Here is an 11,991-nt window from a genome sequence, read left to right as displayed (position 1 = left end):
CTCCCATGTTTCTTTATTGGCTTTTCATATGATTACATTATATAAAATGCGTATGTTTGGTTATACATTTTCATTTTTATTCAGTTTATTACAAAAATTCTGTTCGATATAATAAGTAGTACTTTAAATAAATATCTTTCTATCGTAAAGTATGTTTTATTCAGGATCTTTTTATCACCAATGCAATAAAAGAAATCCTGAGTTGAAAAGTAACATAAGAATTGTATTCTTTGAATTGTAATACCTTTGTGAGAGGTAAGTCTTAAAGCGTCTATGAATAATATTTAAATGTATAAATGTATGTATAAAAAGTACAAGTTAAAGCTCAGTTTGACTTACACACATTTGCCTGTGTAACCAGTATATAGGCTTAGCAATGAATTCAGCACCACAACACACTTACCGGCATATTTGTCCATTCTTTATCAGCTCCAGCAATTGCATGAGTATGGGTGAGGTCTGAACAAGACCGACATCATTTGAATCTAAATTCACGAGACATTTGAAGAACAGCGAAGTCATACGTTGATCATTTGCCTGCAAGATGGTTGGCGCCATTTGATGCAACACCTTCACACGAAATTTGTATGCAGTAATATCAATGAATTTCTCGATGTGATCACAAAACATAGTCCAATCGGCCTCGAATATAATTTCTAACAAAACATCTATGGTTGCTTGTGATCTATCTTGACTGTAAATTAAGATCTGTCGGCATGCATTGATTTTGTTTAGACCGCAATATTCCAGACTATGAAATATTGTCATCAATAGCTTGTTACCATCATGGTACCGCACACAGTCACGCGCCATATGCAACAGTTTTATGCGATTGTTTCGCGTTGAGTAGGCACGACAGAACTCGTGCATGTAACGGCGAAAAAGATTTTCATGATTATAGGCAAATCTATAAGCAATATTTAGGTCCACCTCTGAAAATGTAAGCAAAATATTTCCGACTGTTTCCGACTCGCGAAATGTGTGCGAAAATTTACAGTTGCCGAGCTTAAAGCATCGGTCCACTAGGAAAGGCAAACATGTGACACCAAAGGTCCTCGCGATGGCTATTGCGTGTCGACTGGAGTTAAGACCATCACCACTATTACCGACTAATTCCCCCCTCATATGTGCAATTTGTGTGTTATCATTAACTTTTTTCAAATCCGTCACATCCGCTTCGTTACTAGATGACGGCAATTGCAATATGTCGCTCATAAGCGGTTTGATGGTGTCGAATGAAATTGGAGTGCTGGCAGTAGTTTGAGGCTGGTACGCCGGTTGCTGTTGTGTTAGCGGCGTTACCGCGCACACATTTTGTACTGTGCGTGTGATTTTCTCCAAGTTTACGAGTTTGATGGCATCCCGTTCCGTTTTAATTACTTGCTTATTAAAGGCATTCGTTGGCACTATGACCATGGGTAATGCGCCTGCTGTGGTCACGTCCTCTGCTGGAATAGCGTGTTTTGCCGTTGCGGTCGTCATTGAGATCTTCGGTATTTTGAACTTTTTTAAAATATCACTCGGCACGTGCGTAGAGCACTGTGCAGCTTCTACCTTGACAACTATACTCTTATCGTCCACCATTTCTTCATTTTCGACATGCACGACCTGCATATTTTCGTGGTTCTCATTTGTATTAACTGACTTAAGTTCTGCTACAGGAGTACGATCCATATCGGGACACCGCTCATCATCTGATGAACTGGAAAAAGAAGTAGTTGGCATTTCAAAAACATAACCACAAATATATTAATGTTTCGTACTTAAAACATGATGTTGCTAGAGATAGCGCATCGTCTTCCATTTCATCTTCGAAATCCAAGCAGTCATCATCCATTTTCAATTCCATCTCCAGCACAGATAAATTGCGATTTGTATCGGGTTGTTTTGCTTTTACATTAACAAATACTCCTTCAATCGCTTGCTTTTGATCTGCTTCGAAGGCGTTGTGGTGAGTCGAAAAAGCTACCATTTTTTCTGTACACCCATCTTGTGGACCCTCCAAAGATAAGTCCGCAGATTGGCCGAAATTTTCATTGCCTTTACGATTTCGTTGCTTTAGATCTTCTGCTTCTATGCAAAAATAAATTACACAATTTGCTTAAAATAAAAATATTCTCAAAATATTTATACAACAATAAAAAAGACTGAGTTTGATTGGACAGTTCGTACGGCAGCGATATGCTATAATTTTTCGATCTTAACAATTTCTTCGGAAATTGCAGGGATGACTTACCAGTTTCTGAAGCACTATATGCGTTTACACTCCCCGGTTTACAGGAAATGTCGGCATCCTCCTTACGACAGCTTTCTATTTCATTACATATTTCTTGATATACATATACATATATAATAACGTAAATTAAAAACAAAAAATATATATATGCTTATAATTTGTACTTGTACCAGTTATTTGCGCTTGGGCTGTATTTGCCTCTTCCTGCTTACAGCAACTAGCAAAATCCTTCAGGAATAAGCTGTCTTCTACAATAGATTTGCCTTTGAATATATAAAAAAAACTGCTTAGAATCTGAAAGTTTTAGGAACCTACTTTCATAATGTTGGCATCTCATACCTTCGGTGAATTTATCCGTCTGCTCTTTTTCTTCATCACTTTCAATGTTTATATTTGTATCAACATTTCCGGTCGACTTTGTCGGTATTTCCGGTGCTTCCTCTGTTATGAAATTACTAACTGTTGAGTGATTGTTGTTAGTAAGCAACGTCAGCGTGGATTTTTCTACTTCCTCCGCACTTTCGCATACATTGCCAACTACAGAATTTCCTATACCTGAATCATTGCAACTTAAGTCTAAGAAGAGTGAAAATACGTATAAAAATACATATTAACATTTGCCCGATTCTACTTTTTTACTTACTGTCACTTTTATGCGATTCGTTGGCATTATTTTCTTCAGTGTATTGTTGTGTTGCAACAGGTTGTTGTGTGTTTTCTGACACAGCATTTACGGTAGTGTCCTTATCTTCAATGCTTTCAAGACCCGTCTCATAATCGTAAGTGAACTCTTCGGAATTGCTTTCCAACTGCGGTAGATGTGGTATTTCTAAATGTACGCTAACGTTATGACTCTGGTTATCTTCTTCTAAATCAATACTTTGATCGGCTTTTGTTGACAAATCACAAGCGTCATCCTCATTGTTCCCAGTATCGTGTTGGTTAGCGCTAGTTGTTGGGCTGACCTCATTTGCAGCAAAATATTCCCTGGGAGTATCTAATTGTGTGGCACTAACCAGTCCATCAAATGTTGATTTTGATTTGTTTGCCAAGAGTGTTTCTGTGTCCACGAATAGCAAATCACCTGAATCTCCGTGTAATTCATCAATATGACCAATACCATCAACGGTGGAAGAATATTCTGCTTTATTTGCACTATTTTCTGCCACATTTGCTACTTTAGTTTCAGTATTTGAGGCAGTATTTTCCTTAGCAACAGAGAGTTCCTCTAACCATTGCCCTCTATCACTGTCTTGACTGCAAGTGGCATCGCAATTACGTTGAGTTAAACCTTCATACACACCGACTTCGACAGTATTAGTGTGTTCGTTTGCGTTGACCGTTTTATTCATTAACCGTTCAATATTTGTTGTAATATCATTGGCTTTTCTTTGATCTAAGGCGTTTTCGCCATTTTTCACAACATTCGAATTTAAATCATTGGTTTTACTGTTATATTGGGAGTTGTGATTGTAATTGTTGTTGCATAAAGTAGTCTCGGAAAGAATTTCACCGAGTTCAAAGTCACAAATCGGTAGTGGATTGTTAGCTGTTTCCTTAGTCAGTAGTGCTGAAAATTTTTCGAATTGTATAATACGAATTATTACGTAAATCTTATGCAACTCACCACAATCTGTTGAAATATTTTCTGCTGCAGCAGCTGTCGTAATTGCCTCATTGTTGGTTAATTGCATAAAGGCATTGATATTATCTTCAAGGTCAATGAGAGGCATGTCTAAAGCTGCTCTAAAGGAAACATAATCGTTCTCTCCAAAAACACCCTCCGCCGTTTCATTTAATTTTCCAGCACAATTATTATTAAAATTAGTTTCTAAAGGCGTTAAGTTATTGTTGCTGTGAGAGGCCTTTTGAATCAGTTTTGACGATTTTAAAGACAGGTCCAGAGGCATTAGATCCCGATTGTCAGTGTCGATGGGTACATTATTAATAGATGGTGCGATCTGGCTGTAAGATATTGTAGACTTCTTCGATAAATCCAACAACACATCGGAAACATGCGCTGGCGGAGGAACAATTGCATTGCTTTGCGTTTGTGAGTCCTGTACCAAAACAGGCAAGGTAGTAGGGGCATCAAGAACACGCGCTATTGCATTTCCAGCATCGCCTACATTGTCTATGTAATTTACCTATGTTAATATGTTATTAATAACATCAAAATATTAATTTGCTACTTTTATCTAATAATAATAAATAACACAAAAATTCATTTTAAATTTTATTTAACAAGGAAAATAAATAATTATGAAGGAAATATCAAACTAATTTAAGGAATATTAACTAAATAAATATATGTATGCACCAATGAATAGCAATAATCTAATTTCATAATTTAAATTAATTAATAAAAAAAAAATTGTACGTGAGTGAACAAAATATGCATATTTATGAATTAACTAACCAACTCTGCCATATTGAATTCTTCTTGACCACCATCAATGTGCGTATTATCGGTTTGTAAAAGTTGACAATTTCCACCATTTTCCCAATTACCTTCAAGATAATATGTGATTGGTTGCTGATCGCTCGAATCCAAGTAATGAGTCGTGGATGTAACCAACTGTTGCGATATTGTGGATGAAGCCGCAGGTGTGACCGATCCTGCCATATTACAAGTATTAGAAAAAAGTTCAACATACTTAGCCAAGTCGCTTTTAGCCATTTCCGCATATTCTAAAGAACCTTGTTTCTCAGGGTTGTTTTTCGGTTTTCGACCACGTTTTTTCGGCGGTCCTTTTTCTACATTTGTTGATTTTTTCGATTTTCGTTGGCGTTTTTTCTTCACAAATTGCTCCTTTGAAGATTCAACATGATCAGGCACATCCGCACTGTAATTACTGCGTTCATTATTATTGATATTATCAAGTAGATTGGTGGCTTGTAAAGTTTCTGTCTCCTGATTTTCGACAAGCACTTGAGATATTAAACGTGATAACATCTCATCTTCTGGCTTTTCAGCATTTTCATTAATAGTCTCAATAGTACTTGATGTAGCTATGGGCAAATGGAAATCTTTACATTTATTGCTATTCAGATTTTCTTTCGAGGGCGCATCTTCTATCGGGTGGCTACTATTCGATCGTTTACGCAACAATTCGTCAACTCGACTAGCGAATAATCGTTGAGAAGCATCAAGTTCCCCCAAGTCAATCGAAATTTCCATTTTTTCTGAACCCTTTACTACTTGAGGTATTAAAATAGATAACGAAAGAGGCGAATCATCTTTTCGACCACACTGAGATTTACTTACTTCAGACCCATTGTATTGAATAGATGTGGTTCTTCGTTTACGTGTTGCCGTACGTCGTGGTCTTTGGGTGCCTACAAACTCATCACCGCTAGATTCAATAGAAGACATAGTAGGCGGCGAAATTATATGGGAATAATCAAGTACAACGTCCTTACACTTTTCTAACATACTCTTTATGTTCGTAAGTGAAGAAACAGCATCTAGTGCAACCAGCTGCACTTCAGGCTGACTTGATTGCAGTTGCATAAACAATCTGTTACGTCGTTCCAATTTCAATTCTTCACTGTCGAGTCTTAATTCTGGGTGATACTGGTATAACTGGTCTTCAAGCCGTTCAAGTTCAACGATTTCTGCCATAATTATTGTAAGAAAGTTACAACTTTTCTTAAATGTCTAGTTTTCCACAATTAATAAATAATCTTCGCTACCGATCATCACACGTTTATAACGGATTATTAATACAAATGGCGCAAATGACGCGTGAGACTTTTACAACAGGGTTGACATTACGTTAACCGTTTAACGTGGAAATTATTTCAAATTCTAAATAGATGTCCATAGCTCAAATAGGATATTAAAGTAATCGAGAGCTTAAATCGTATTTTATACAGTTTAAATTAATTCATCAAATGGAAATCTTTTAATACAATTGGCATGGTATGGTATTCTTATAACAAGGAGAATAACGTCTGGAGTTTTCGAGATATCCTTGAATATGTCTGGAGTAAAGAGAAAGGTTAATATGCATATAAATGAATTAATTTATTATTTCATCATACAAAATACATAAAAATTAACATATACATATTCATATTTCCATTATAATTAAAAGTCCGTAGTGGGTTGGCAGCTTTGAAATTTTAAGAAACCGATTACCCCGTTATGCGAACACGTTACCATTTGCATCCACAACTGACAGTTCTATTGTCAAACTAATTGAAAGATTTTGGTTACATCATTTTGGTTTTGTAGACATCATAATTTTGCTAGAAAAACATTGTGAAAAAGTTTGTTTGAAAAAGGCAATATTAATAAAATACTTAGGATTTTATATAAGATTATCTGAGGCAGTCCGGCTCGTGTTAACTGCAGTGAATGAGCGAAAGACGCGCCTAAAATGTCCGAAAACAATCAGGTTAGTTGATTTCTTCATTGCTGCCTCGTACATATTTTTTCGTGTGATGAGTGAGTGCCGCTGATGTCAATCTTGTGTTTTCAATAAAGCTTTTAAGTTTGAGACTTTTCCAACGTCGTAGTATGCAAATGAAACATGTGTTGTAGATGTGTGCTTTGACATTTCTTTTACATATTTATTATCAAAAAATTTTCTGCGAACTAAAACACATGTCATATTTTTAATGCATTTATATTTACATTCTCACAAACTTATGTGTTTAGAAAACAAAAAAATAAATAAAATTAGAAATTATTTCACTTTTCTAACTGATAACCTAATCTACTTTGTAATCATAAATGCACTTTTAACAGTCTAAATTATTTACATAGTTATTCTTTCTTCGATAACGATTAGAGTAAGACCAATATGATTTAGTATGTATTTATAGAACAAATAAGACGCATTACTGCTTAGCTCTTAGTTTCTTATTAGAATTTTTTTACTTTATACAAAGTTTCCAAAAATATTCATTTGTTTACTTATATCTAGTTAAATATATTGAATTATTTTATTTTGTTTGTCTTGTTTTCAGCCACTTATTAAATGATTATCGACACAACTTGGCTTACACACCATTGCGCACCTTTCATAAAATTATACAAGACACCTTCAGTTTTCGACTCAAATAATATTGAAGTCTTTCAGTTTTAGGAAAACTGTTTGGTGTTGATAAATTTATAACAATATATTTCAAAATACTTTGATTTCATTGTTTTGCCAGACTTTTGCGAATAAAACGAGATATTTTATTTCGATAGATATTTTGTTTTCCCGGTCGTACCTTTGTTACACCTACTTGTTTACGTATGTACATATATACCAAATATAACGGCTTGTAAAGTATTTAAACGTAGAAGGATATCATAACGTAATTGCATTGTTTATATTAAGAACGTTTTATTTTCGTAATAATGGCGGCATATTTGAATCGCACTATATCGATGGTGACTGGAAATGGCGCCAACCCTAATGCAAACGCCGGCGCAACCACTTCGAACTATAATCCGAACGCTCTGATGGTTGAAAATCGTACCATGCAAAATGACAAATCACCGTTGCAGGTCTTCGTAAGAGCTAAGAAGAAGATCAATGACATATACGGCGAGATAGAGGAATATGTTGTCGAAACTACACAATTTATTAATGGTAAGTGCTGTGCCATAGCTATTGGGAAAAACTAATTAATAAAAATAAAATTCTTAGCTCTGCACGCAGAAGCAGAAATTGTGGACAAGGCGGAACGTGAACTTTTCGAGAGTTATGTACATAAAGTGGCCGCGATACGTGAGGTACTCACAAGGGATCACATGAAGGTCGCTTTTTTCGGGCGCACATCGAATGGCAAGAGTTCCGTAATTAATGCTATGTTGCGTGAAAAAATTCTACCCAGTGGCATCGGTCATACAACTAACTGTTTTTGCCAAGTTGAAGGCTGTGATGGCCAGGAAGCTTATTTGATCAAGGAAGGTTCGGATGAAAAACTTAATGTAGTGGTAAGCTGCAGTTATCATGTTTGCAAGATTTGTTTTTAATAAAATCTTACGTTTACGTGTCTGCAGAATATCAAGCAATTAGCAAATGCGCTTTGCCAGGAGAAACTTAGCGAAAGTTCATTGGTTCGCATTTTTTGGCCTAGAGAGCGCTGCAGTTTGTTGCGCGACGATGTCGTCTTCGTGGACTCCCCTGGTGTGGATGTATCAGCTAATTTAGATGATTGGATCGATAATCATTGCATTAATGCCGATGTATTTGTGCTTGTATTAAATGCTGAATCGACTATGACACGCGCCGAAAAGCAATTCTTTCACACTGTCTCGCAAAAACTTTCGAAACCGAATATTTTCATACTGAACAATCGTTGGGATGCATCCGCTAATGAACCTGAGTTCCAAGATTCGGTATGTAGACTGAAATTAAATGTAGTAAAATTTCTAATATTCATGTAGTTTGTAATTGAGTTTGTACTTTTAACTTTTTTTCGTTTAAATGTGTAAACTGTTAATGTTGACTGCGTAAGCAGGAGCTCGAAAAGGTAAAAGTGTTAGAATGCCTTTGCTAGCTTTCATAAAACCATATACATATATATAGTATTTACATAAATACGCTCGACTCAGTACACATATGTATGTATGTATATGCAAAATTATGCTGAGTCGTATGCATACCTATTTGAAGAGCTTTTCACATCATTTTTTATTTTATGCGCATATTTTCTTTTCATACGCTTTTTTATCACAAATTGTTTACTTACTTAATATATATTTTTAGGTTAAGTCGCAGCATACGGAGCGTTGCATTGATTTTTTGACGAAAGAACTGAAAGTAAGCAATGAAAAGGAAGCAGCCGAACGCGTATTCTTTGTATCAGCACGAGAAACTCTTCAGGTAAATAAATAATTAAAATATTTTTGCACAAACAACTACTGTAAATAAATAACCCACTATAGGCTCGTCTTGAGGAGGCCAAAGGCAATCCACCACATTTGGGCGCCATCGCTGAAGGCTTCCAGGTACGTTACTTTGAGTTCCAAGATTTCGAGCGCAAATTCGAAGAATGCATCTCGCAAAGCGCCGTCAAAACCAAGTTCGAGCAACATAGCTCGCGTGGTAAAAGTCTGTCCGGTGACATGTGCTCTATGTTGGATAACATTCATGAGCGTACAACTATATTCAGAAATTTGAAAATGGACCAAAAAACCCTACTTACTGAACGTATACAAGGCACCGAAACGCAAATGATGCAAGTGACCAGAGACATGAAGCTCAAGATACACAATATGGTAGAAGAGGTGGAGCAAAAGGTGTCAAAGGCGCTTAATGAGGAAATTTGGCGTTTAGGTGTACTGATCGATGAATTCAATATGCCATTCCATCCGGAGCCCCTAGTATTGAATATCTACAAGAAGGAACTCAACTCGCATGTCGAATCTGGTTTGGGTTCGAACTTGCGCGCTAGACTCTCAATGGCATTGGCAATGAATGTGGAGGCAGCACAAAGGGAAATGACGGGTAAAAAGTTTGCCGCAACTGCTACATTTCCTAAATTGTGCTTATATGTAATTTACTAACAGATCGCATGTATACTTTGGTGCCGAACGAGAAGGTGGTCGTTCAAACGAAAATCGCCACACGCACACAACCCTTTGAAATGCTATATTCGCTCAATTGCCAGAATTTATGTGCAGACTTTCAGGAAGATCTCGAGTTTAAATTCTCTTGGGGCATTACAGCGATGATTCAACGTTTTACTGGTAAAGTCAGGGAACGCAATAAGAAAGGACCGGCGGTGCTATTAAATCGGCCAAGCAGTATTGGCGTGAGTAGAAATAATTAGACTTCTTTCGGCCTTAAAGGGTTTGTCTTAAAAAAATTTGGCTTATTTTTGCAGAATTTATCGCCTTCAACACCGGGCACCGACACGCCGTTATGCCTGATACCACGCCCGGTTGGCGGCATTACACAGGAGCAGCTTTCCGTTATCTCACGCTTCGCATTGGCGTCTGTGGGCTCCCAGGGTACTGTAGGCGGTCTAATCGTGGCTGGAATTGTATGTATAGAAGTGCAATATTAGATTTTCACTTGCTGTAATTATGTAATTTAATAATATTTCGTATTGACAGATGCTAAAGACAATCGGTTGGCGCGTATTACTCGGTGTTGGTGCCCTTTATGGTTGCATATACTTATACGAACGCTTGTCATGGACTAACTCAGCCAAGGAGCGTGCGTTCAAATCGCAATATGTGCGTCACGCCACCAAAAAGCTAAAAATGATTGTCGATCTCACATCGGCGAATTGCAGTCATCAAGTGCAACAGTAAGCCCCTATTTTTATGCGCATAATTGTTTCAATATTTCTAAAAATTCGTGAAATTTCACAGGGAATTGTCTAGCACCTTTGCGCGCCTCTGCCGTTTGGTGGACAATGCCACAACCGACATGAATGACGAACTCAAAAGCCTTGAATCGCAACTCACTGTTCTTGAGTCCAATCAGAAGCAGTTGAAATTGCTGCGCAACAAGGCCAACTATATTCAAAACGAACTGGATATTTTCGAGAACAACTATATTAGGATAAACTAGCTATAAATTTAATTGGAAAAATAGTGCATGCGCTCGACATTTTCAATTTTTCGCATGTGTGTGTAGTGAAATTTAAAGCTATAAAGCAAATAATGTTTGTTTAAGACAATTTATACACAGTTTCAGTAATTTGTGTCAGTTCGTCGGCGTACAAATGTACAATGCTGATTACCTTTTAGATGAATACACTTATTTTGTTGACCTTTCATCAATCATAAAATCATATTTTAACTTTATTCGGCAACTTTCACGTGTATTAATTATGTTGCTCATATTTATATACATTATATTTAAACAATTACGTTTTCTCTTCTACTGGGACCGGAGGTCAACAGCATTTGGCGGTTTGGCAATTTATAAGTAGTTCTTACGATATCTCTTTAAATATGTATTGTTTTTGTTAATAGCAAAATGCTAACACTGAACTATTTTTTTTTAAATGTACATATACTATATTTGATGAAAAATGTTTAGCTAAGTGACTGTAACACTCTAATCAAACAGTTTAATAAAATTGAGTAAAAAAAAATTGAAATTAATATAATAATTGTGAAAGATTTTGGGTTTTCGAAATTAAGATATTTTGTTGTAAATGTGGCCACTTAGGTTTTAGAACTCAATGACGTCATTTAACGAAGGATTCAGGCAACAAGCTGGAAATTGCAGTGATTTTCTTGTCTTAAAGATAAAAGCAATTTTCACGTTGAGTTATTCATGCTTTTATAACATTCTGTTAGTTAAGACGGCTTTTAGGGAGGCTTTAATCTATAGCATATTTAGTAATGCTATCCATTCATCCCCCATTTGGGTGTGTTTATTTTGATTTCAACCAAACAATCAAATATTCAGACTGACTTGTGTTCGTGAGAGTTTCTTGGAATTGCAGTAACCACTTATATAATAATCGAAATTCAGATCAGGGCCAACAAGCGATACGCAATATACGAAGCACGCGCCCGAAATTACAAAGCAATTTTATTGCTTTAATGTTAAAAATATGCAAGGCAATACTACTCTTGAGGACAATTTTGCATTTTTCCTCTTTACAGTTGCGAAATTTCTGCAGAAATCAACGTCCTTGAACCCGTCCAACGTACTGTTTGTGTGACCATCACTGAAGCACAGTGTTGGTGCGTTAGCAACAATACAATAACCATAGCGTCCCTTAATATACCCATGTACGTTTATGTGAATGTGGTAATCATGTACAACATAGGGTAACTGTGT

The 11,991-nt window shown here is 36.3% G+C and overlaps 2 protein-coding genes across 7 annotated transcripts; one reads left to right on the top strand and one right to left on the bottom strand.

Annotated features, from left to right (window-relative positions):
- Positions 1-55: 55 nt before the first annotated feature.
- Positions 56-5,930, bottom strand: LOC120773481. 3 transcript variants are annotated; one of them, XM_040102408.1, is made up of 8 exons: positions 4,656-5,930; positions 3,864-4,383; positions 2,880-3,806; positions 2,576-2,812; positions 2,401-2,499; positions 2,237-2,329; positions 1,764-2,073; positions 56-1,702 (listed from the first exon to the last, which is right to left on the bottom strand). In XM_040102408.1, the coding sequence occupies exons 1-8, from the start codon at positions 5,859-5,861 to the stop codon at positions 400-402; spliced, it is 4,695 nt and encodes a 1,564-aa protein (XP_039958342.1). In that variant the 5' UTR covers positions 5,862-5,930; the 3' UTR covers positions 56-399. The 3 variants fall into 3 exon arrangements, with proteins under 3 accessions (XP_039958342.1, XP_039958343.1, XP_039958344.1); XM_040102409.1 differs by having other exon boundaries at positions 1,764-2,070; XM_040102410.1 differs by having other exon boundaries at positions 2,407-2,499.
- Positions 5,931-6,549: 619 nt separating this feature from the next.
- Positions 6,550-11,286, top strand: LOC120774200 (transmembrane GTPase Marf). Of its 4 annotated transcripts, none has more exons than XM_040103643.1 (11): positions 6,550-6,639; positions 7,214-7,827; positions 7,885-8,174; positions 8,241-8,579; positions 8,702-8,713; positions 8,950-9,066; positions 9,129-9,690; positions 9,753-9,997; positions 10,070-10,228; positions 10,302-10,498; positions 10,563-11,286. In XM_040103643.1, exons 2-11 carry the CDS (start codon positions 7,593-7,595, stop codon positions 10,762-10,764), a joined length of 2,358 nt encoding a protein of 785 aa, XP_039959577.1. In that variant the 5' UTR covers positions 6,550-6,639; positions 7,214-7,592; the 3' UTR covers positions 10,765-11,286. The 4 variants fall into 4 exon arrangements, with proteins under 4 accessions (XP_039959577.1, XP_039959578.1, XP_039959575.1 ...); XM_040103644.1 differs by having other exon boundaries at positions 6,552-6,639; positions 7,743-7,827; XM_040103641.1 differs by having other exon boundaries at positions 6,557-6,639; positions 7,596-7,827.
- Positions 11,287-11,991: the final 705 nt, after the last annotated feature.

The sequence above is a fragment of the Bactrocera tryoni genome, chromosome 4 (assembly GCF_016617805.1).
Source record: "Bactrocera tryoni isolate S06 chromosome 4, CSIRO_BtryS06_freeze2, whole genome shotgun sequence".
Taxonomy (NCBI): Eukaryota; Metazoa; Arthropoda; class Insecta; order Diptera; family Tephritidae; genus Bactrocera; species Bactrocera tryoni.
Note: the sequence above shows the minus strand (reverse complement) of the source record. Positions and strands in the feature narration are given on the sequence as shown.